Genomic DNA, 25,882 nt, shown 5'->3' on the forward strand with positions numbered 1-25,882 from the left:
ATCTTTCATTGGTCCCTCCAGATACAGTCTCCACCATTCTCTTCCCTGCTCTGAGCCCAGGAAATTGACATGCGTGGGCATCTACGGATTCCCTAGCTCTCTACCTCCTAATTGGGTGCGGCAGGAGATCACAGGGCAAGAGGAGCGGAGGGAAGGTTTTTTATTCTCCTGATTACTTTTCTGCTGGGTCAACAAGGAATGTCTATCTCTCTTCCAAAGGCTACAGTCCTATCAGACACTTCTTTCTATATGATCTATTCTGTCTGTCTCTCTCTTCTTCCATTCTCTTCCCTTCCCATATAAAGGCTTCCTCTCATCAACCCTTTCTATTTAAGAATGAAAACACTTCTCGGTTACCCAGAGGTAGACTCTGATCCTAGCTGCTTTTTCTGACCCTATCTACGTCTCTACAAATAGTCCCTTTGTTAAATCCTGTTCACCTGCCCTGATGTGAATGTGCTGGTTCCTGCCACCACCCAGAGCAGCACAGCGAGTTTAAGATCTTTGGACATGTCTCAGGAAGGAAATCCAAGGAGAAGAACCAAATTTTCTGCTAATCATTCTGATTTAAACATTGAAAGAAATATGAGCTTTTTTTTCATACTGAAGCTAGTGAAGCAGGGCACGAGTTAGAGCATTTGCATACACATTTATTCTTCTTATCAAGCTTGAGAATGCCTAGAGAGTAATCTTTTAAATGAATATTAATATTATATTAACAAGCACATGGTAGATGTTCAAGAAATGTGTATTGACCATAACTGAACTGTAAAATCTGTCTCTCCAAGCCTCAATTTCTTCATCTATATAACCCCACCCCCCGCCCCGACACACACACACCAGATTGAAATCTCGCCTACTCAGACTAAGTAAATGAAAAACAAAGCCAGTGCAGGGGTAATTGAACTATTTGTTAGATAAATGCTTTTATGTCACTTTTATTGTTTTCTAGGACGCAGAGTAATACCTACGACCTTGGTTAACAAAAGACCAAAGGAGGTGATGCCAAATGTGGTTAGAAGTGCTTTTAATCAAATAGTTCAATCGACACATAATTAACATTCGTTTTAAAGCAAATGGGTACTTTAAAGGGGTGCTCCTTCCTTTTAAAGTCCCAACAAGAGCTGGATGTAATAGCAGAGTCCCACAGCCATGAAATACGCCGCTATGGTCAACCCTCAAACCCAAGTTTCACACCAAAAGATGGCCGCCATATGGTATTGTGACAAAAGGCCAGGTTACAAAACGCTGTGTACGGCCTGATCCCAATTTTACAAAATATTCATATCCATCTATCTACGCTGGCTGGGGAGGGAAAGGGGTATCGTTTTAGGAAGAGCTGCTTATTGCTGCCTGGTGTGGGAAAGTATGAGTCTTATTTTCTGTTTATTCTTTTTATAAGAACATTTTTATAAATGAGTGAATGAACGAATGCTTTCCATGGGTGGAAGAGGATCCAGTCTGCCAGGGTGAGGCTCCTCTGCAACCAAGAGGGGCCAGGGCCGGAGGACGACCGCGGACAGGGCTTTGGGCGGCTCCCTCCAGCCCCTGAGACGCGGGCACCAGACGCGGCGCGCGCCCCGCTTCCGGGAACAGAAAACGGGGAGGCGAAGAGACGGCAGAGAAAGGGGAGGGGCAGGAGAGAGAGGCGGGGAGGACGAGAAAGGGAGGCGGAAGGCGCTGAAAAGGCGTGCGGGGAAACGGGGAGGGTGCAGAGGGCCACAGCCCTGACTGGCCCGGCCGGGACGGGAGCGGCTCCGCCTCTGGGGCCCCGGGAAGGCGACGGGAAAGAGCTGGGCTCCGGCCATGGCGGCGCCGGGCGCGCTGCTGGTCATGGGCGTGAGCGGCTCGGGGAAGTAGGTCCAGGAGACGGCGGGGGGCGCCCGGGAGAGGGGTTGCGAGCGCCGCGGTCCCTGGCGGTGGAATGGGGTCCTGGCGACCCCCCGACCCTTACCTTGGCAGATGAAAGCACTGAGGCCTGCGGCTGCCGTGTACTCCCCCGCCCTCCAGACTGCTCGCGGGGCGCCCAGCCTGGGACGGCATCCGAGCCTTGGGTTCCGGTTCTAAGACCGGGAGGCCGCGGCGACCGCAGGCTCGTGGGGGGAAGCCGCTCGTGAAGAGGCGGCTGCAGGGCCGCGCAGGTGGAGGCCTCGCGGGCGGCGCAGGGCTGAGTCTCCGGGCGCCTTGTCTGGGCCAGGCGGGAGGGCGCACGGCCTCCAGCGAGAGGACGAAAACCACGGCCCAGGCTCTCGCAGACCTTTGGCCATCGGGACATACAACGGCCTCCGCCTTTGAGGCCCTGGACTCCTGCGATTCGATTTTGGAAAGTGAATCGTTTTCCCCTTCCTTTGATCAGTGTTTGTCAGCTTAACGTGGAAGGACACTGCGTTAATATGGAGGGTGGCTCCTGAGAGTTTGGAAAGGAAGGAGAGAATTGTGGAAACCACACAGGTACTCTCCAGCCCAGTGTGGCTAACTTGGAGACTGAGGAGTTAACATTTGTTTTCCTGATTAAACCAAAGTCCAGCTGTGCCCTTTATCAGAAAAGACAGCTACGGCAGCATTCGACCACAGGCGGCAAAGGACAGAACTTGATCAACTAAAACATCACAACCTTCAAGGGCCTATAGGACCCTTCGAGAATTTTAAATCAGGAACGCCCCATGTAGTGGCCTGTGTAGTCAGGTGTATATTAAAGACTTACTCCAGGTAGATGGGTTTTGCTTTCCAAAATTATTTTAGGGTTCTTGGCCACAAATCTTGAACTGAAATTGAAATAAAACAAGGAACCCCCAAATCGCTAGCTGCTGTATGATTTGGATCAGTTGGAGAATGTAAAATCATTGCCATGGTGTGATGTAACAGGAGTGAAGAGCCCTAGGTCTTGATTCTGTTGCTGTCTGGTTGTGTGAGCTTGGGCAATTCATGTACCCCTCTGAGTCTTGGATCAGATAAGGGGGGTCTAATCCCTATGGTATATAGCTTGGGATATTCGTGTACTTAGTAATTATTGAACTCAGTCCTTACTCGGTGTCATTGTCATATAGTGAGCAGGACAGATACAATCCCTGCCCTCAAAGGATTTACATTCTTATATGTGAGGCAGAGTAAATGAATTAATATATATGTAGTGTAGGAGTTGGTGATAGGTGCCCTGGAGTAAGTAGAACAAAGAGTGCCAGGTAGAGTGGTCAGGGAAGGCTCCTCTGGGGGAGTGGTATATGAGCAAAGACCTGCAAGATTTAAGGAATCAGCCATGTGGATAGCTAAGAAAAAGGCAGGAGACGCAAAGGGCATGGCAGGTGCAAAGGTCCTGAGGCTTGGCTTTTTTTTTTTTTTTTTTTTTTTTTTTTTGAGATGGAATTCACTTCTGTTGCCCAGGCTGGAGTGCAGTGATATGATCTTGGCTCACTGCAACCTCCACCTCCCAGGTTCAAGCGATTCTCCTGCGTCAGCCTCCTGAATAGCTGAGATTACAGGTGCCCACAAACACACCTAACTAATTTTTTGTGTTTTTAGTAGAGATGGTGTTTCACCATGTTGGCTAGGCTGGTCTCGAACTCCTGACCTCAGGTCACCCACCTGTCTCGGCCTCCCAAAGTGCAGGGATTACTGGAGTGAGCCACCTCGCCTAGCCAAGGCTTGGCTTCTTTAAGGAACAGCAAGGAAGCCATTGTGGCTAAGAGAAAGCATGATGGGAGATGAAGTCAAAAACAATGCAGGTGAAGAGATGTGGTCATACGCTGGAGATATTTTGAAGGTAGAGTCAGAAAGATGTGTTTGTGGACTAGATGTGGGATTTGAGAAGGCGAGAGAGGAGTCAAGGATGATTCAAGATTTTAGGCCTGGGTAATTGGAAGGAGGGAGTTACCACAAACTGAGAAGGGATAGAGCAGATTTGGAAGACAACATCAGAAGTCCAGTGTGGGATATGGTGAGTTGGACGAGCCGATCAGTCACCAAGTGGATAGTGGTTGGATGTCCAAGTCTGAACAGAGGAGAGGGACTTTAGATCTAACTGTGGGAATCATTGGTATGTGAGTGTACTTAAAGACCTAAGGTGTTGGGATCACCAAAGGCGTGCATGCAGATAAAGAAGCTGGCCAAGAGCTGAACCCTGGAGCCCTCTGGTGGCTTAGGGTCAGGAAGATGTGTCCAATGTTGTTGACTAGCTGAGTAACAAAAAGACTGAGACTTGATTATATTCATCATTGAATATAGCAACATCAGGTTCTTTTGTAAACCTGGGTCTGACCAGTATTTTTGGACTCGGCACTGTGCATTATTTCTGCCAGGGTTTGGTGCATATTGAGTCCAGCTGTTTTCTGGTTTAGACAGACAGTGGTTTTTCTTTTCCCATCTTCTTCCTGACAGTCCACACCTACATCAGTTTAGCTCTACTTTCAAATGAGTGCTAGCTGGCATGTTGATTCATGGCTAATCTAACTGGGTCTCTTTTTTTTTTTTTTTTTTTTTTTTTGAGACAGACTCTCACTCTGTCACCCAGGCTGGAGTACAGTGGTACGATCTTGGCTCACTGCAACCTCTGCCTCCTGGGTTCAAGTGATTCTCATGCCTCGGCCTCAGGAGTAGCTGGAATTACAGGTGTGCATCTCCATGCACAGCTAAGTTTTGTATTTTTAGTAGAGGCAGGATTTTGCCATAATGGCCGAGCTGGTCCCAAACTCCTTGCCTCAAGTGATCCGCCTGCCCCAGCCTCCCAAACTGCTGGGATTACAGGTGTGAGCCACTGCCCAACCTAAATTGGTCTTAAGTGTGATTTCCGCTATGCACAGCTCTGGCTTCACCAGCCTTGGAGTGTGGCCGGATGGTTTATTCATCCGTAGGCTACATGTCTCTCTGCACAGCCTACAATAGAGTGAACATACGGAAAAGGTTTCAGTGCTCTCTTAATCCTTTGGTTACATCAAGGAGCAGATCTCAATTTGATACAAGTAAGTCTAACACCCTCACTGATAGCTTTTTAATGAAAGAAAGAGGATCTTTGTTAGACAACAGTATCCAGCTAGAATTTAATCACATTGTTCTGTTTTCATTATATACAGGTTTTCAGGTACCTTCTATTCAAGGCAAGTGATGATGGCTTCTTGTGTAAGGGAATGAAAGTTTCCATTTAATTTTTTTAAGATGAAGCAATTAAATAAAAACATCAAAATGTTGAGGTGTGCAAAATTTAAGAGGGCATGATAAAATAGTATGGGGATAGGTACAAATTATGAAGATGATGCTTTAGTAATTGGCTTTTGGGCAGCACTTTAAAAATTGAAAGCAAGAAAGCACTTTATGGATCATTGTCTGCTGGCCTCTACCCCTATCCTGTGGTACTAGACTGTGTAACTCAGAATGGCTGAGACCATATTTTAGTGAGCTCACCATTGCATCCTGGGAACTGGTAGGTGCTCAATAAAGATCAGCTGAATGAAATGTAGGTGGATGGATAAATCATGTGGCTCAGATCCCTTGTTTTGCAGGTGAGAAAACCGAAGTTTAAAGGAACAGGTGACTTGACTGAGATCGCTCAGTCATTTAGTGGCAGAAGGCACTAAATGACTCCAGTACTGAGACCAGAGTCCCTTTCACTAGCACGTGCTGCCTGGTGGATGATAAAGAGATAGTTACCAAATGCTCTGCACAAAGAACATTTCACTCCCAGTCTTAACAAGTGCCAGTGATCCTTGAAACATTGACCCATATCCCTTATTTAGGAGCATGTCTCTTTTAAACTCCAAAAATGTTTTTATACTTTTATCAGTTTCCTGAACTTTACATGGGTGCTGCTAGAGATTAAATCCTCCATCAGACCCCTCCATCCAATATTCTCAACAGAATTTTAACACTTTATTAATTCAGCATGCCCCGCCCCCTACAAAAAAAAAATCCACACACAGGGACCAAAAACTGATTATTGAAGAAAAAACTTTAGGGGTTTAATGAGATCTTATATATTGCCTTTTGAGAAAGAAACAGTGTTAACTAATTATTTCTTCATTGACATTCCCGGGGATCAGCTGAGGCCAATCTCTAGCTTCCACAGTCAAGGGCATCACTGCTTTAGGATTACACGGTGATTGTTGTTTAAATTCTCGCGATAGCCGCCATGCCTTTCCCAGACATCCTTGCACGGCAGGAAGCTCCATACATTGGGCAGGGAGTAATGGGAACATCTGTGTCCTCTCCACAGATCCACCGTGGGCGCTCTGCTGGCATCTGAGGTTAGTAACCGGTCCTAATGCCTTCCAAGTGTGTGTCCCATCGTGTCCTGGTCTCCTTGCATCTCTGCCTTTCTTCCGGCCTATCGTGGTTTATACAGACACTTCCACTATGGCTTTGAATCCCCCTGGAGCAATTTCATTTTTGGTGATTACAAACAGTGAGCAGGAGGCTGTGGCAGCCCACTCACAGGGGTTGTAAAATGGCATGACACGGTGCTTCCCTCCTGGGGGTTGTCCTTGGGGCTGATGGGAACTAGGCGGGTAGTATTGTTTCTACACCTGCCTGTTATTAACCCCACGATGACTGTTACATTGGCCCATCTGCCTGCCACATACACCCTTTCTCTTTGTTCTTAAAGCTGGGGTGGAAATTCTATGATGCTGATGACTATCACTCGGAGGAAAATCGAAAGAAGATGGGAAAAGGGATACCGCTCAATGACCAGGTAACAATGGCTGTCTGTATCCAACATGCATATTCCACCTGGGTGACACAGGATGAGATCTCTACAGCACTTGGTGCAGTAGAGTTCTTAAGTCCCAAGGTAACCACAGAGGGGCTTTAAAGAGCCAGGTACTCAGTAGATTTTCTACATATGTTAGCTCCAGTCCTGATCAACTCTCTGAACTCGGCCCCAGGAACAATGCCACCCTCCGCCCCAGCCTGAACAGACTCTGCCAAAACACCTTGTTGTGGGATTTTAATCTCTAAGAGGGCAGAGGCTCTCTGTACCTCACACATGGGGAAGTCCTCATTTTCTCTTCCCAGGTGCTATCAGATCTGGCTCTATTTCTTCTGCCTATGACCCTGTAGTGGCTTCCTACTAACCTCAGGATCAAGACCAAACATCTGCACTGCTAAGCATGCACGGTGTGGCCTCCGCACGGCTCCAGGCTCTTTAGGAGCTATGCACCACCCCCAATGTCCACGGGAGCAACCTGGCCTCTTCCAGTCCCTCCCACTGCAACACTTCTCCCACAGGGCCTTTGTCTCCCTGTTCCCTTCTTCCCTGAGCTAGCCCTTCTCATCCTTTGATGTCAGCACCCATGAAGCTTCCTCAGGGAAGTGAAACCTCCATGATGGACTCTCACGGTACCATTTCACTGGGGTTGCGCTTGTCCCTGGGGCAGCTCCACAACTGACAGTCGAGAATTTGATTAATGCTTGTCTCTGCAACTAGACTTTACCCCTAAAAGGGCAGGGACTGTGGCTGTTTGCGTTAACCATTGTACCCCCCCTCCCCCGGGGCCTGGCACACAGTAAACAACAGAAAATAGTTGTGGCATGTTTTTGAGTGAATGAATGGTTGAATAGCACTCTCCTGTGTGCAGGCCATGAGGCCATCCCCTAAAGCAGGCACCCCCAAACTTTTTACACAGGGGGCCAGTTCACTGTCCCTCAGACCGTTGGAGGGCCGCCACATACTGTGCTCCTCTCACTGACCACCAATCAAAGAGGTGCCCCTTCCTGAAGTGCGGCGGGGGAGGAGGCGGATAAATGGCCTCAGGGGGCCGCATGCGGCCCTCTGGCCGTAGTTTGGGGACGCCTGCCCTAAAGTGTCTCACACCAGAGTTACAAACCGTCCTTGCTGGTATAACTGGCTGTAACTCAGGAGAAAGGAGGGCAGGTCAAAGGCTGGGGCCACGAACTAATTGTGTCCAAAGGGCAGGAATGAATGGAACTGGCCACAGACCAACACTGTTGTTTTCACTTTCAGTGGGGCTGGGCTCACCCCCAGGTTTCCCTTCCCTAGGTCACTATCTTTACTTTGTTGTGCCTTGAGCCATTAAACCATTATTAGGTCTATTCTAGAGCCCCCAAAGAGTGCGCTTCTCTTCGTTACCGGGGGTGCAGCTTGAGTTTGCAGTGGTTCAGGCCTTGAATCATCACAGGTGTGCAACATTTGATTTTAGAAGATAGGGCAAAAGATCTATAAAAGAGAGTAATAATTTAAACATAATGTTGATATTAAACTAGAGTTAATAAACATAGGCACCTGGTTCCACCACCAGGCTTGTATGACCTGACAAAGAGCTTAGTCTCTTCCTGTGAAGTAGGAATGGTAATGGGATCTATTTGATTGAATTCTTGGGATTATTAAATGAGATAATACAAAACATGTGCACAGAAAAGTTACCTATAGCATTCAATAAGTATCACGTTTTCAAATTATTGCTAACACACACACAACATAAATTATAGATACACACCAATGATATAAACCATTTCTAAGGGAGTGCATAAAATGTGACTGTGCCAGTGTTATTTAGGTTTCTCTTTGGTGACTGCAAATAAAAAGTAAGTTAAATAACAAAGCAACCAAAATTGATAGATTTTAAAATGCAATTTCTATAGTCTCCCCTTCACATGTGATGCTTGTTATGTGGGCTGTATGGACTGGGGGATGGAATTCAGAAGAGAAATTTATGCACAGGAGAAAAGATTACTGGAAGAAACACAAGTTACTTACTATATTTTTTCAAAAACAAAAAACAAACCAGGCTAGTCAGACCTTAGAGAGAACCAAAACAGAGAGAGGTAGAAAGACAGATGGTTTACATTCTTAAGAGACACAACGACAGATGATTTTCTTTCTTGATGAGAATCCAACAAGTCTAAGACTGAAGATATGGGTCACAGCTGGGCTGGCGCCAGCACAGCTCCTGGTTGCCCTGGTAACCAGCCTCCACCCTCCTCACACTGCACCCATGCTACCGAGGTAAGGAAAGCCCCCTGTGGATGGATCAAAGCATGTCCTTGTCCAAGGCAGAGGCCCTAGTTCTCCCTTGAGGAAGTGTAGGGAGGATGTGGGGAGCGTTTTGTGTTCAGAGGGCTCAGGGCTGCAGTCTGAGTAGAACGTGTTAAGGGCTCCTTAAGACTATTTAAGTGTAAATTAATTAGGCCAGGCTCAGTGGCTCAAACCTATAATCCCAGCGCTCCAGAAGGCAGAGGCTGGAGGCCAGGAGCTTGAGACCAGCCTGGGCAACAGAGCAAGTCCCTGTGTCTATAAAAATTTTTTTAAAAAGGCCAGGCACAGTGGCTCATACCCGTAATTTCAACACTTTGGTAGGCTGAGGTGGGTGGATCACGAGGTCAGGAGATCAAGACCATCCTGGCCAACATGGTGAATCCCCATCTCTACTAAATATACAAACTTGAGCTGGGCATCGGGGCATGTGCCTGTAATCCCAGCTACTCAGAAGGCTGAGGCAGGAGAATCACTTGAACCAAGGGAGTCGGAGATTGCAGTGAACTGAAGTCACTCCACTGGCAACGGAAAGACACTCTGGCAACAGAAAGAGACTCTGTCTAAAAAGAAAAAAAAAAAAAAAAGCCAGCAGTGCATGCCTGTAATCCCAGCAACTCAGGGGCCTGAGGTGGGAGGATGGCTTAAGCCCAAGAGTTCCAGGCTGCAGTGACCTATGATTATACCACTGCACTCTAGCCTGGGGAACAGAGTGAGACACTCTCTGAAAAGTATATGCAAATTAATTAAAATAGATAAAATGTAAAATCCAGTTCCTAGGTTGTACCAGCCACATTTTGAAAGCTCAGTAGTGTGAGTGGCTAGTGACTGCTTTATGGGGTAGTACAGCTATAGAACAACATTGCAGACATCATCACTGTGTTGGACAGTGCCAGCCTAGAAACATTCTACCCAAGCTGTGATAAATTGTTAGCATCATGATGATATCAGTAATAAAGAATTTCTTTTTTTTTTTTTTTTTTTTTTTTTTTTTTGAGACGGAGTTTCGCTCTTGTTACCCAGACTGGAGTGCAATGGCACGATCTCGGCTCACCGCAACCTCCGCCTCCTGGGTTCAGGCAATTCTCCTGCCTCAACCTCCTGAGTAGCTGGGATTACAGGCACGTGCCACCACGCCCAGCTAATTTTTTTGTATCTTTAGTAGAGACGGGGTTTCACCATGTTGACCAGGATGGTCTCGATCTCTTGACCTCGTGATCCACCCGCCTCGGCCTCCCAAAGTGCTGGGATTACAGGCTTGAGCCACCACGCCCGGCAATAAAGAATTTCAAAGCTACCAGTCAGTGAGTCTCCCCTAGGCACCAGGCCCACAGTGTCCTATCTGAGCCTGCAGTGGCACCTGAGTAGATTTCAACTTCAAAGTCTATTTTTAAAAGGGGGCTTTTTGGGGAGAAAAAAAAATTGATTGTAATTATAATATTTGCCTTGTATAGAAAATTTGGAAAGTGCTAAAAAGAAATTTCACAAAATATAACATTCTTGGTGTCATCTTCCAAAAATATGTACAGATTGAATTTTGGCCACCTTCTTTCTTTTTCCTTCTTTCTTCTCCTCCTTCCTTCCTCTTCTTCCTTTCCTTTTCTTCCCTTCTTTCTTCTTCCTTTTTTCTTCTTCCTCTTCTTCTTTCTTCTTCTTCTTTCTTTTTTCTTCTTCCAGGGGTCAGTATATAACAGTCTATATACTTAACTTTTGCATCAGGTAAAACACACCCATGTCCCCTTCATTCTCACTCTCCCTCCTTCCTTCCCATCTCTCTCCTCCCATATTCTACCATTATCTGTTTTCCTTTTACCCATCATCCCCTTCCAAAAGACACTTAATTTCTTGAAATGTTTCCATAGGCCAAGAAAGCTTTCCCTAGCCTCTTGACATTCTGATTTAACTCTTGGTAGAGCATTCATTGTGCTCACCTCTGAGCACTGGGCTGCGAGTTGGGAGCCATCCTTGCATGTAGGGACTCTCTAGAGCAGGGATGTCCAGTTGTTTGGCCGGGCCACATTGGAAGAAGAATTGTTTTGGGCCACACATACCACGCATAAAATACACTAACACTAACGATAGCTGATGAGCTTAAAAAAAAAAATCACACACAAAAAAATCTCATAATGTTTTAAGAAAGTTTACAAGTTTACAGTGGGCCACATTCAAAACTGCCATAGGGCCTGTGGGCTATGGGTTGTACAAGCTTGATCTAGAGTGTGAAAACCTTGAACATCAGAGCCATTGGCAGAGATGCTAATTTGGATTCTCTCTTCTCTTTTCCCTTAGACTTTTGTGTGTGCGTTTGATTTTCATAATTTATTCTATTGTCCACGGTAAATTGAAGGCACAGAGCTCAATGAATTTGCTCTAATATCTCCTTCTTCCAATTTCTTCACTGTGAAGAGATCTCAATTGCCTCTTTCTTCATTATGAACATAAAATTTGGAGCTCATGTGTCTAGGTCCTTCCGTACAATAAAGTCCACACTCCTTAGCAGGCCAGTCAAGGCCTTGAGCATTTAGTCCTGACAGTGTCTCCTGTCCGCCCTCAAATACCACCTTCTTTTCCAAGTCCTTAGGAAAGCACCTTGCTGTGGCCCTCATTCTCTCTAAGAAGATAAATCCTTTGACTCATAGCTTTATAAAGTTGACATAATTTCTATGATTTGAAGGCAGTTGCCTCCATTTTCATGTAAAACCTACTCTGGGGTTAGAAATCAGCCCCCTAAATGCTTATTCTACCATTTTACCAAGTATGTGGCCACTGCTTCCCTTCCTGCAGGCCAGTAGGTGCCACATCTTTATAAGATTGAATCCCAGGGTGGGAAGTAGAATATCCTGCTAATTTGGAAGGCTTCAAAGCCCAGCACCTTCTTTCATTGCAACTGTCTGTTAGAGGAGCTGTTTTAGAAAATATATCCAAGAGATTAAAAAAAAAAAAAAAAAACCCTGATATATAACAGTATTATCTTTTTCACCTCCATTAGGCCATGAATGTGGTAGATGAGCTTGGCTAATTACAAAGGGAATACAAGAAAGGAATTTAGAAAGATGAGTTCAAATGGTACCTTAGGAATTAAACTTAGAGTGATCATATCTAGGGTATTGGACCAAAAGCACCTGGAGCAGTGGCTGGGTCTCCCTACACACACAATAAGCACTTATAAATGGATAAAGGAAAGCAGAAATCCAAATTTCTGCTTGAATGGGCGGCTTCTCCCCATAGGCAATTTTCCATCAAAAAATGCTGCAGAGCTCAGTCAGTCCAGCTAATTATCCCTGCAGTCTATAATCCTTGACAGCCTTCTTCCCCATTCCCCACCATAAGCCCAGAAAACACTGAATTGCAATGGTGGTTTCAAGTTGCATAAATGTAGCCTGCCCAACTTTTTTTCTCTTCACAGAACATCCAGTTTTTTAGCAGGATGTCCTAGAAAACCTTGCCAATAATAAACATTAAATACATACACTTTTCTCCAAGAGCACATAAAGTCTCCTCATATATTCTAACATTAATAACTTTATTTTGTACTTTATTAAGTACAAAACAAAGACATTTTCTGATGTACACAAAGACAAAAGGGCAATCTGTCAAATTTTCAGTCTAATGGAGGAATTTCAAAAACCTTTCTTGAAAATTTATACATCAAGCAGATGAAAGAAATTATGAGTGAGGATATAGGTTTGAATAAATGCATCAAGTCTCATATAATCATTAATGAAAAGTAAATAATACTTACTATTTTCAAGTATATGTGGGACATTTATAAAAATCGACCATATGGTCTGCAAATATGGAGCTGGTAAGCCTCATCGTCTTGTAACTGCATTTACAAAAAACCACACTTGTTCCACTAAATATACCCACCAGACAAGTGCTAACATAAACAGATGTTTCACTTAAGAACATTTCAGCTCTAAGTACATATATGACAGTAACTGTTGTGATTTAAGTAATGATTTATGTTAATTATGAAGCTATTGACATTTAGATTATAATTTGTATAAATTGTGTGGCTGTTACCATTTGATCTGTACCTTTTGTGAATTTTGTAGCTATTCCATTTGAACTCCTAAGTGATTCTGGTTAAATAGTGTGTGCATGGAAGTAAAATTGTAGAGTTCTATGATTAGTAAACTTACAGGACCCTCAATCCTACATTAGTATATGATACTTTAAAAATACTCATTTATTTGATATGAAAAAAAAGAAATATTTCTAATTCTCCTCTTCCTTCTATGGAGGGTGGACCCTGGTAACTAAAGGGTTTTTGACTTGCTGAGCACAAAGTGGTAGCATTGGTAGAATAACCTTTTACTTACTGAAGATTAAATTACTCTGAATAAGAAATGGCCTGAGCCCAGGGGAGATACCCAGGAGCTAAAGGTGGTTACTCAGAGCTGGAGAGCTTAAAAGGCTCCTCCTGGAAAAGATCAAGGAAAAATAAAAATGGCCAAAGTCCAAAGCAAAACGAGAACATCTCGTGCCAAAATCAATGTGTGGCAAGGCTGAGCTAAACCATAATAACCCACTCCCCTACATTTTTGGACTGTATAAAAGCCAGGAAGGCAGAAGGGGGAGGTTTTGATGACCCTGTAGAGATGGGAGATGAGGTTGTAAGCCTGTATGAAGCTTAGAGCTGGATCTGAGTATCTTACATAAAGTCCTGTTGTTGTTGTTGTTGTTGTTAGCATTGATGTCAAGTAGTAGAACATAAAGTCCTTATAGAAGGACTGCCTTTGAATGAGGACTAAAAATATTACCACCCACTGGACTCAAAGGGAGCAAAAAATCTAGCTGTCTCCCCTGGGCCACAGATGGGAAAAAAATAATCATCTTTGAGAAACTTGGGCCCCTACCTGAATTCACATTATATGACAAAGAGGCACCAAGCTTATAAACTGACATAAAACTGTTTTAGAATTGGTGAAACTGCCTGTGAAAGTGTTTCCAAAACTTAGGACTCCCACAAAGGAAAAGCTGAAGACGAAACTACAATCAAAAACTATAAACCATATGGGAAAATGGACCACTATGTCAGAGAATCAGCAAAAACACAAGTTGCACTCCAATAATTAGACATAATAGAATCAAATGGAACACAAGAACAGGAAAATTTAAAAAAGAATGAAATGCAGATTTTAGAAATAAAACATAATCAATAGATGGATTAAATAATAAACTAGATACAGCTGAAGCGGGAACTAGTGAATTAGAAGAAAAGAAGATTGGAGGATATTACCTAGGATGAAAAAAAGAGTTAAACAGAAAATATTCAAGAACAATGAAGAAATGTGTTTGATAAAATGTCAAACTTCCCATATAGCTAAAAGGAACCCAAGTAATTAGAATAAGTAAGAGAAAGGCAATATTCCAAGAGATAATAACAACTTTCCAGGGTATATGAGTACTCATGCTGAATATGCAAAATAAGTCCTGAACAGGACAAGAGTAAAATTGCAAAGTGCCTCAAAGACAAGCTTTTTCCTACCTAAAGCTACCAAAGATAAGATCTATTTTCTAAAGGACTGCCTAATACACTAAAAGATTTCTCAACAATAAAGGCCCAAATAAAATGAAATAATTATTCAAACTATTGAGGAAAACTGTCAACCAAGAATTCTTCACCAACTAACAAAATCTTATTCATGAGTAAGCACAAAATAAACACATTTTCTAACATACACAAAGACAGAAGGGTGGACTGTCAACTTCTCAGTCTAATGGAAGAATTTTAAATCCTTTCTTGAAAAATTGATACATGAAGTAGACAAAAGAAATTAAGAATATAGATGATATGAATAAATGCATCAAGCCTGACATAGCATTAATGAAAAAATGATATTCTTTTCAAGTACATGTGGGGCATTTATAAAAATTGACATGTACTAGACCACAAAGAATATTGCCACAAATTTCAAAGAATCAGTATCATACCAGTCACATTTTTTACTATAATGAACTGTAACTAATAAAAATTCACACACAAAATGGTTGGGAACTATAAAAATAAGAAATTTTTTTAAAAAATTAACATTCATATAAATAATTTCTAAGTTAAAAATCATCATGGAAATTATAGACTATTAAGTAAGGTACAACAAAAGTACTATCAATTAAATTTTGTGGGATGCAGTTACAACATTACTTAGAAGGAAACTATAGCCTTTAAATACATTTTTGGGAAATAAGAATAAAAAGTAATAAGCTAGTTGTTCAGTTCAAGTAGAAAAAAATAAATATAGGAAATAATAGAAATGAATGCTAGTGAAAAACTGGGCACATGTTCTCAAGATCTCCTGAGGGCTATGTCATGGAAAAAAATAAACTATGAACAAGAGCCAGTTGTTTGACAAAGTAAAAATAGATCTCTGGTGAGAAACAAGCACAATTACCTGATGCCAGTACATATGAAGACTTAGACCAAATTGGATCATTTCAGTGAAAAATACCAATACTGTGGGGGAAATGGGGTTGAATGGCAGTGATCTAGTGGCAGACACTGCTTAGGGACACCTGCTTTTTCCCCAGTGAAAATGTGACCTTGCTGGTGCTGCATTTGGCTTTAGAAGCAGAAGGTCCAGAGAGCTGTATAATTTATAGTAAGGGCGTGGACTATTTATGTTCCTCCTTTGAAGTAATGATAAAGGTGATCAAAAGTGACTACCTCATACAGCCAGTGTAACCTACAGATATGAACTGTGTTCAGCATTCTGGAGGCCTAGAAGCTGGGCTGAAATGAGCTGAATCTGCTCCTGCTGTGTGGCTGCCTGGCTTCCACCAAGTTCCTGATTCCTTAGCAAAGTAAAAGGATGCAGCAAGAGATGGGAAGGGCAGGCAGGGAGGGTGGCTCAGCTGTCTTAAGTGTGGTCTCTTCCTGCCACCTACCAAATGTTGCAGCGACCAAAATGGAATCAAGAATAGAAAACCTGAATACAGTACAATGCTCATTAAAGAAACTGAATCTGTAATCAAAGATCTCCCCTCAAAAAAGGCCCCAGGCCCAGAGGGTTTTTCAGATGAGTTTTATCAAACATAATATATTATATATAAGCTGTTTCAAAGAACAGAATGAGGGAAAACTATCCTACTCATTTTATAAAGCTAGTGAAACCTTGATGCCAACATTTAATATGGACCGTATTTTTAAAATATAGGCCCATCTCAAGTATATAAAATCAAAAATCCTAAATAAAATGGCAGTAATCAAATGCCTAAAAGCAAGGACTTTTAAAAACACATCATGTTTCTGCAATCAGCTTCAGAGTAATCTAGGAGGGGATTATTTTGGGATGTGGGATGTAATTGGGGCATACATACAAGACTAATCATAGGTGAAAAATACTGAAGCCAACCCAGTGTGGTGGCTCATGCCTATAATGCCAGCACTTTGGGAGGCTGAGGTGGGTGGATCACCTGAGGTCAGGAGTTTAAGACCAGCCTGACCAACATGGAGAAACCCTATCTCTACTAAAAATACAAAACTAATGAGCCAGGCATGGTGGCACATGCCTGTAACCCCAGCTACTCAGGAGGCTGAGGCAGAAGAATCACTAGAACCTAAGAGGCAGAGGGTGCAATGGCCTGAGATCGCACCACTGCACCCCAGCCTGGGCAACAAGAATGAAACTCTGTTTCAAACAAAAAAAAATTGCTGAAGCTGGGTTTTTGGAATACAGAGGTTTGCTATGTACAGTTTTGTCTGCTTTTCAGTGTGTTTAAAATTTTCAATAATAGATTTTTGGTTCTGTTTTTCAATGCATTATTGCCAGTAATCAAGATTTACACCAAGAAGGAGGAATTTACTTAGGAGGATTTCTTTGTGAAACACTGTAGCATGTGCTATGTAAATTTCCTCTGTCTTCTCTTCAGCAAAAATATAAATTTCTTAAAATACTTTTATGTGAAGGGAGTTTTGTTCTTTGGAGAGTTTAAAGAATAGGACCAGGAGACAGCTGACATAAGGGTTTATGTGAATATCTCTCTTCGTATGAGATCAGAGCTACCTAAAGAATACATGCAGGAAGTCACATTGTGTCTGGATTTTTGGTTTTGATCTTTTTTTTTTTCAGGACCGGATTCCATGGCTCTGTAACTTGCATGACATTTTACTAAGGTAAGAGACCACTGGACCTTGGCATAAGCCAAAGCCAGCAAGTTAAGAAAACCCTCAGAAAAGACAGGGAAAAAAATACTCTCCTGAAATCACAACTGACTGATGGTAAAGGATTCCAGAAACTGAGTTCACTTCTATCAAGTAACCACAATGATTTCAACCAGCCACAGGCAGCTGGAGTTTAGTCAGGCTCTGGAGACAAACCTTCTAGACAGCTCCACAGTTACTAGCTAGCAATCTTGATCAGCCACTTGGTTTCCATGAGGCTGTTTCTTCAGTAAAATGGGAATTAACATAGTTCCTACTGACTATTGTAAGGAGTGAGTTGGTGTTGGCAACAGAACAGTATCTAATACATAGGAACTGCTCAAAAAATGTCCACTGATGCCACTTCTGTTACTGCCTACCACAGTCATCAGTTTTTCTTCTCTTTGCTTCAAGCTATGACAACCAGGAAGGCCTGAGGTCACTTGTGAGTGAACAGGTAATTAGTTGCCAAGATTGGAGTCCACGTTGCCCAGCTCTGCAGCATGCCCCTGAGCCAAAAGGGTCCCCCCAACCCCACCCATCTGTGGGCCTGACCCCAGTGGAAATCTTGGTTGGGACATGGAGCAGGATAAGGAAAAGGCAGGGATTTATAGATCTTGCTTTCTAAGATGAAGTCATATTTTATCCATCTAAAACCATCTTGGCCATATGAAGTTAGAATATACTTAAATGGTTAAAAATTCAGTTTGCTTTTTTTCACACCCTGTTGTGGCTGGCAGCCCTGTCTTTGCATAGGCAGAGTTTTGATTTATGGGTTTACAGTTTAGGGTTTCAAGGTTTGAAAATATCTGCCTACCTGGGTCTCTAACATAATAAACTCATGAGAGTCTATTTTTACAGTACTGTCATTTTATAGTCTTAAAAGGGAGTATAGCTTCATTTTTATATTTGCTAGCCATTTATTGGCTGGAAAAAAAAAAAAAGCAGGAGAGGCCCCTTCCTTTAGAACTTTCATCCTGAAGAGAACTTTATGCTGGATCCCCAGGCCAGAATTTATGCACCACCTCCTAACTCTAGAGTCCTGTCCTGGCCCCAGGATGACTGCCTCCCACACCCAGCAGCCGATTGGAAGCCGTGGCTCACTCTCCGGTGTGGTCTCTGGCACACTGGTTTCCCCTTATTGGTGCTGTGTCACACTGCCTGTTTCTGGCTCGAGTTTTTTCCTTAGTGCATCCCTAGAAACCTCTCATATGCTGCTCACTTCGCCCACAGAGGGGCTGATGCTCCCTTCTCTCCTGCTTTTCCCAGCTCTACACCTCTCCCCCAGACAGTGTGTAGGAATAGGGAGAAGCCCATTGTAGAATGTAGATCTGTCAACATCCTGCAGAGACCTGAGCCTGGCTGTTTGCATGGCACAGGGGCGTTACCGGTAGCCCTGTGTCCACACACTGAGATGTAGCAACATGTTGCATCCATCGAAGCAGAACCAACACTTCCTGAGCATATCTGTATATCAGAGATCTCGAACAGTGTTTTCCTTACAACAGCTCTATGGGCAGGTAGCCCCACTTAACAGATGATGAGGAACTGGTGCTCAGAGAGGTCAAGGCCTTTGCCCAAGATTGTTCACTTTACTAGCAGAAGAGCTTCAACTCGATGGTCGGACTGCCTGATGCTTAACCACCGTTTTCTAATGCCTTCCACTGGCAGGAATTAGAACTGGAACCTGCACTTAGAATTGACAGAGGTTATTTTAAATGTCTTCATTCTTTTGCCTCCCCCCTTTTTTTTTTCTAAAACAGAGATGTAGCCTTGGGACAGCATGTGGTTCTAGCCTGTTCAGCCCTGAAGAAAATGTACAGAGACATATTAACACAAGGAAAAGATGGTGCAGCTCCAAAGTGCAAGGAGTTGGGAAGGGAAGCAAAGGGGGCTAAGATACAGCTCCTGGTGGTCCATCTGAGTGGGTCATTTGAGGTCATCTCTGAACGCTTACTCAAAAGAAAGGGACATTTTATGCCCCCTGAATTATTGCAGTCCCAGTTCGAGACTCTAGAGCCCCCAGCAGCTCCAGAAAAGTTTATCCAAGTAAGTGTGAACAAAAATGTTTCTGAGATAATTGCTACAATTACGGAAACCCTAAAAATGAAGTGAGAATGATTTTCTATCAGTGGTCCAGACAGAATTAAGTATACATCCTTGTGCCATCCAAAACCTCATTCCAGCCTCCTTGCCCATATTACATTCTAAATTTTTCTTAAGGCAAACCAAACCCAATGTGTCAAGACAGATTTGTTTGGGTGTAATTTTAGGAATTATCCTGGTTCATCGGGAAGCAGAGGGGGAGTTTTAAAAGTCAAGCTTAAATTGAAGTTTAAGTTCATCTGTAACCCAATTGAATGATCAGAGCAAATTCTATAATTGATGCCGAAAATCATTACATTGTTTAGAATATTCTTGCTCATGCCTATATTTGCACGAATAAATGAAACTTGGATGTCCTTGGCCTCCCCTGGAAATTGGTGTTGGGAGTATAATTATGTATGTAATCCACCCACCATCCAGCACACCACACAACTCCGAATTCTCTCTGTCCTGGAGCAGCGGTTCAGAGTAGTGGCTCTTAAGCTAAGGTCTCAAAAGATTGTCATGGGAGAACAAGCAAACTTTGTTCAGTTCCTTAAACAGCATAATGCAAATATATTTACCAGCAGCTCAACTGCTTCTAGCCCTCCAGAGGCCAACAAAGCCACTGGTTCTCAGTGAGGCGGGCACCTCCTCCAAGGGCTGTTTTTAAAACTTGTAGGGATTATGGTGGCTCATGCCTGTAATCCTAGCACTTTGGGAGGTCAAAGCAGGAGGATCACTTGAGCCCAGAAGCTCAAGACCAGCCTGGGCAACAAAGTGAGACCACACCTCTGCAGAAAATCAAAAATACTAGCTGCGTGTGATTGGTGCACACCTGTAGTCCCAGCTATTTTGGAGGCTGAAGCAGGATTGCTTGAACCTGGGATGTTGTGGATGCAGTGAGTCATGACCATACCACTTCACTCCAGCCTGGGTGACAAAGCAAGGCTGTCTCAAAAACAAATTTGCAGGGATGTTTTTAGTGGTCACAATGATGGCAACAAAAGGGGTGGAGGTGGAGGTATTGCATTGAATGGGCAAGGGCAAAGCTGCCAGACTTCATGCAATACATGGGGAGTTCACACACACAAATAGCTGAATTTTAAGCTGGGTGAGGTGGCATACACCTACAATCCCAGCTACGCAGGAGGACGGCTTAAGCCCTGGAGTTCAAGGCCAGCCTAGGCAACAGAGCAAGACCCTGTCACTAAAAAAAAAAACAAAAAAAAAACAAAAAAACCTTGATTTTCAAATATTCTCCTGCTAGATATTCATATAGGACTAAATGAAAAACTTGTTTATAACTATAGAAGTACAGAATCTATTCCATGCATTGAAAAAATAATTTTTGCAGTTTTAATATACATTGAAATTTCCAAGAATGCAACAATCTTGTAAATAAAAGGACAGCTGTATTCCATTTTATTTATTTATTTAAAATGAGACAAGAGTTTCACTCTTGTCGCCCATGCTGGAGTGCAGTGGTGCGATCTCAGCTCACTGCAATTTCCACCTCCCAGGTTCAAGTAATTCTCCTGCCTCAGCCTCCTGAGTAGCTAGGATTACAAGCGCCCGCCACCACGCCTGCCTACTTTTGGAATTGATTCGGGGTTTCACCATGTTGGCCAGGCTGGTCTCCAACTTCTGACCTCAGGTGATCCACCCAACTTGGCCTCCCAAAGTGCTGGGATTAAGCCACTGTGCTGGCCCCATTTTATTTTCTAACTTTACCATTAATTGTTAACCACCTTAGAAAATCATGATGTGTTTGTCACTGACACAACATACCCACATGCACTTGCATTCTTTCAGTGATGACCCCCTAATAGGCACAAGCATAATGACTCCATCATGTTCATTTAGTGTAGTCGTGCTCAAGCAGTACACACTGAAAGTTTATTCATAATTTCCCTTTATGTGTCGTTTACATTAGAGCTGAAGCATTACATTTACTATTTGCTTAAGTACGTATTATTAGCAATTAATCTCACTTGTGATAGTAAAGGGGGCATTAGAAAATAGTTGTTAAAAAGGAGGTGTTAAAAAGGAGTCTGGTGGGTGAAGAGCACTGCTCTGATATTCCCAAACATTCCCAGGGAGGCTGAGGTGTGGACTGGTACTGCCCTCTGGTGGCCGGGGTGGGAGGGACACAGCAAGCAAAAAGAAAACTGGGAAGAAGCCAGATGGTTTGCAGTGGTTCAAAATGGATGGAGGCATAAGATTCCCCCAGCCCTGTCAATACCACTTACCTTCTCCTCTACCAGGATTCTCCACCACCCCAACCTCCAGTTTCCATCCCCACCATCAGAGGAATTTCAGATGAAACATTTTTCTCTCCTGTAAAATTAGGGTATCACCTGCCTCCTAGAATGAAGTCTTTTGGCTCTGATAGCTTAGCCCCACCAGGGTCTGTCTTTCCATCCCTGAAGCATAGGATGACCCAGAAATCAGCTTAGCAGCTGGCTCTGGAATAAGGATCCAAAAAAACCTGGGCCCAAGGCACAGCACTGGCATAAACTCTCTGGGAGACGTAGGTAAGGCAGCCCTGGGGGATGTCACTAGATGCTGCCAAAGTCCAGTGCTCACATCCTGTGCCTGTCTAGAGTCTGATGAGCAAACTATTTTCCAGTGGATGGAGTGCAAGAACCAGGAAGAAATAAAAACAAGCTGACTTTAATTAAAGCAAAGACACCATCCACCAGGGATTTTAATTTTCTGAAACTGTAAAATGCAAGTTTATTATCCTTTCACTGAACAGCACATCTGTTCATTCAAAGATATATTCAAGATCAGGGTATTGGCCAGCAATTACCAAGGAATTAAAATCTGATTAGACATTCAGCCAGTAAGCTGTGTTGAGCATCAGCGTATGGAGCTGTTTCAGCCTAGCTTCACAAAATCTCATGTGTGAAATGGGAGCTGGTGCTGATTTCCCGATGATCTTCATTTCCTCCAGCAGTTTCCCCCCCAGCAACCTACCCTGGATGCTGTGTAAATTGAACTCCACTTTGTGGGAGGTTGAAGTCACTGGTCATCACTTAAGAGGACCCCGGACCTGATGTTGAGTTATCTAACACATACCCTTTATCAGGGACCCAATCAGATGGTGCTGAAGGAAATGTCCTCAACCCATGACAGTCCATGGCAAGACGCAAATTTGAATGCACAAAGAAAGTGACCAACACTAGTGGGATATGAGAGACTGTGAAGACTGTGAAGACCGTGACAAAATTAAAAATGCAAGCTCTATCTGAATAGGGCAACCACTGTGCAGCTCCAGACCAGATAATTCAGGAACACAATCCACACCGAACAAGTTGGGTTAACTGCTCACTGTATAAGGGAGCACACCTCCAAAAACTGTGCAAAAGACTCAGCCAGATGTCAGAAAGGATTTAAGATTTGGATGAATGTTGGGTAGGGTTCAAGGAAGCAGGGGTCTCTAAATAGATGCTGTCAGGAAGTGGGGGATAACTAGTTATCTTAAGAAAATAGGCCGGGCACAGTGGCTCACACCTGATCACAAGATCAAGAGATTGAGACCATCCTGGCCAACATGGTAAACCCCATCTCTACTAAAAACACAAAAATTAGCTGGACGTGGTGGCATGAGCCTGTAGTCAGTCCCAGCTACTCGGGAGGCCGAGGCAGGAGACTCGCTTGAATCAGGGAGGCAGAGGTTGCAGTGAGCCAAAATCACACCACTGCACTCCAGCCTGGAGACAGAGCAAGATTCCATCTCAAAAAAATAAAAATAAAAAAAAATTAAGTGAGAAGGAAGTGAAGCTACAGCTATATCTGGTTAAGCAGCACATTAACCAAGGCAGGGAGATGTTTGGTCATTTTTGCAATTGTGATGACACGACTAAAGAAATGTTCCTTTGTTTTGACCCACCATGGCTGCAGAGCAGGCTTGTATTGATGTAGGTGTCCTGTGAAATTGTGTTTGCTTGGAAGGACATGGAGGCCTAGCTTTTAATACCAGGCTAGCATCTGGATGACAAGAACTACCTTTTTTTCCTCACTTGCAGATATCATTGTCACTGTCACTAAGATCTTTTAGGTCTCAATTTGAAAATTTGAAACACATTACCCTTTTTTTTTTGAGATGGAGTTTTACTCTCGTTGCCCAGGCTGAAGTGCAATGGCACAATCTTGGCTCACCACAACCTCCACCTCCCAGGTTCAAGGGATTCTCCTGCCTCAGCCTCTTGAGTGAGTAGCTGGGATTACAGGCATACGTCACCACGCCCAGCTAATTTTGTATTTTTAGTAGAGCTGGGGTTTCTCCATGTTGGTCAGGCTGGTCTTGAAACCCAGCCTCAGGTGAACCACCAGCCTAGGGCTCCCAAAGTGCTGGGATTACAGACGTGAGCTACTGGGCCCAACCAAGACACATTATCTTTATAATGACAAAGAGCTCAGATGCGAGGGCTTAACTTCCCTTCTCAAAAAATTAGAATTTGGTAGGTTTTCCACCTAAGGGCCAGGTTGTAGTAGTTGACTTCTACCCCAAGGGCGGATGGTCATGGGGCATGGACTAGTGGATTGACGTCCCAGTACATATACCACTTCCCGTTCCACTGCCTCTTGTGGTTAACCTATGCGGAACTGAAGACCTTGAGAAATTACCCCATCTCACCCAAGTCCAGCCAACATATTTGTCTATGGAGTACCCAAGGCCTATGTAAAAATGTCTGTCCTTGCTTTAGCATGTATCAGTACTTCATTCCTTTTTGTTGCTGAATAATATTCCACTGCATGGATACACCACATTTAAAAAAACTTCACCAGTTCATGGATTCTGAGGTTGTTTCCACATTGTGATTTTACGAATAATGCTGCCATGAACATTGATTCATGTGTATGTTTTTCTGGGGATATATTGCTTTCATTTTAGGGGGGTATAAACATACCAGTTAAATTACTGGGTCAAATGCTAACTTTGCAGTTAAATCTTTTGAGAAACTGCTTGTCTTCCAAGTAGCTGCCCCATTTTACATTCCCATCAGCAATGTAAGAAGGTTCTGATTTCTCCACATTCATCAACACTTGTTTCTGGTCTGTCTTCATGATTACAGCCATCCCAGTGAGTGTGAAGTGGTATCTCCTTAATATTTTGATTTGTATTTCCCTAGTGATGAACAGCATCTTTTCACATGCTTATTGGTAATTTGTTCATCTTCCTTGGAGACATGCCTATTCACATTCTTCATATTTTAAAAACTGCCTTTATTGTTGAGCTGCAAAAGTTATCAGATATATTACTTGCAAATGTTATCTTGCATTCTGTGAGTTGGACCGTCTTTGTACTTTATCATTTCCTTTGAAGCAAAAAAACTTCTAAGTTTGATGAAGTCTAATTTACCTATTTCTCATTGGTTGTGATTTTGGTGTTCTATCTAAAAAAAACACTGCCTTACCCAAGGTCATAAAGATTTACACTGATGTTTTCTTCCAAGAGATTTTTGTAGCTTTAGCTCATGTCTTGGCTCCATTCTGTTTTACTTTTTGAATAAGAATATGCATTTTATCAAGGTCCCAGGTGATTTGTATGCACAACTGGAGCTGAAAAACACTGCCTTGAGGGAAGAGACCTCTTGGTCCTGTCTCTTGTCTCAGCGGAGGAGGAAGTAAAAGTTGAAAAGTAGCAGGCATGAGGTCAGTGGTAAGGTCTGCTGGCGCTGCTGATCAGGCCTGGAGGTTAAAGATGAAACCCCCCACCCTTAATCCCACTCCTATCTATAGATCGCAAGAATAATATGAAGAAATGCCCTCCATTGTTCTCAATCTTGCTCAAACCCCCACCTGGTCACATGCCTCACACCTGATCATGACCCTCTCACGTGTACTTTCTAGAATTGTAAGCCTTTAAAAGGGCTAGGATTTTGTCTGGGAGCAAGGTTCTTGAGACTCAGGCCTGGAGATGTTCTCGGTCAAATAAAGCCACTTCCTTCTTTAAATCTGGTGTCCAGGAGGTTTCCTTTGCAGCTTGTCCTGCTACACCTAAGTCATACCCTGGCAGCACATTACAATCACTTCAAGAGTTCTGCTGATGAACATTTTCTGTAGCCCTCAACTAATTCTTAAATTTAATGGGGATGTCCACAGAGCTGTCACTTGCCTCACTGTCTAATCACTGTTTTACATCTTTGTTTTTAACATCATTCATACATTTTTTCCATATGGATTTCACCCACATGCTTTTGTTAGGCTGGTTTGTACCCACTGCTTATATGTTATGCTGACACTTCCAATAGTACTACATTAAGATTGAGATCAGCATTCACAGTGCACACAGTACATGAGTATAAAGTAGGTTTAGTGTCTGTGGATATGACACAAATCACACCTTCATTAAGACTAGGGGATGGAAGTCATACTGGGTGGTAGTGTATGAAGGTGGAAAAGTGATAGGAATGAGAAGAGGAGGCATAAAACTTCAATAACCAGATCTCAGTTGGTCAAGAGCATGGTCTAAAATCAGCAACATTTCAACATCTAGTTATCATGTTCTCTTCAAGGCATTATTTGTCCTTGGTTTTTGCTTTTATTATTTTCTTAAAGGAAGAGGGGTGGGAATGGGAAAAACATTCTGGTCTTCCATTTGCGAATCTAGGACCACAAAACCAGTTACAAATTGGGACTCTTGCCATAAACAAAAATAT

General features: G+C 43.2%; 2 protein-coding genes across 9 annotated transcripts in view; one reads left to right on the plus strand and one right to left on the minus strand.

Moving 5' to 3' along the window:
* Positions 1-2,362, minus strand: part of FRMD3 (FERM domain containing 3) — a 354,484-nt gene extending 352,122 nt beyond the window's left edge. For all 5 annotated transcript variants that reach the window (XR_012516686.1, XM_039475058.2, XM_039475059.2 and 2 more), the window contains exon 1: positions 1,955-2,362. Coding sequence is in view for 4 of the 5 variants with exons in the window: in XM_039475058.2 (XP_039330992.1) it covers positions 1,955-2,275 (321 nt within the window). In the remaining variant the exon portion in view is untranslated. The remainder of the gene's footprint in view (positions 1-1,954) is intronic.
* On the plus strand, positions 1,641-25,177 carry IDNK (IDNK gluconokinase). Of its 4 annotated transcripts, XM_010350711.2 has the most exons (6): positions 1,641-1,856; positions 6,203-6,233; positions 6,593-6,679; positions 17,056-17,099; positions 18,890-19,175; positions 22,171-25,177. In XM_010350711.2, exons 1-6 carry the CDS (start codon positions 1,807-1,809, stop codon positions 22,207-22,209), a joined length of 537 nt encoding a protein of 178 aa, XP_010349013.2. In that variant the 5' UTR covers positions 1,641-1,806; the 3' UTR covers positions 22,210-25,177. The 4 variants fall into 4 exon arrangements, with proteins under 4 accessions (XP_010349013.2, XP_003940047.1, XP_074251578.1 ...); XM_003939998.3 differs by having other exon boundaries at positions 1,644-1,856; positions 18,890-25,177; XM_074395477.1 differs by lacking the exon at positions 1,641-1,856 and adding an exon at positions 2,362-2,451 and having other exon boundaries at positions 18,890-25,177.
* Positions 25,178-25,882: the final 705 nt, after the last annotated feature.

This window comes from Saimiri boliviensis, chromosome 2 (genome assembly GCF_048565385.1).
Source record: "Saimiri boliviensis isolate mSaiBol1 chromosome 2, mSaiBol1.pri, whole genome shotgun sequence".
NCBI lineage: Eukaryota > Metazoa > Chordata > Mammalia > Primates > Cebidae > Saimiri > Saimiri boliviensis.

What these genes read in the sequence shown, in the direction of transcription:
- IDNK (XM_003939998.3), top strand. Translation starts at nt 1,807, where the DNA reads ATGGCGGCGCCGGGCGCGCTGCTGGTCATGGGCGTGAGCGGCTCGGGG. An exon ending in GCGCTCTGCTGGCATCTGAG is followed by an intron (nt 6,234 to 6,592) that starts GTTAGTAACCGG and finishes TTGTTCTTAAAG; the next exon opens with CTGGGGTGGAAATTCTATGA. An exon ending in GGATACCGCTCAATGACCAG is followed by an intron (nt 6,680 to 17,055) that starts GTAACAATGGCT and finishes TTTTTTTTTCAG; the next exon opens with GACCGGATTCCATGGCTCTG.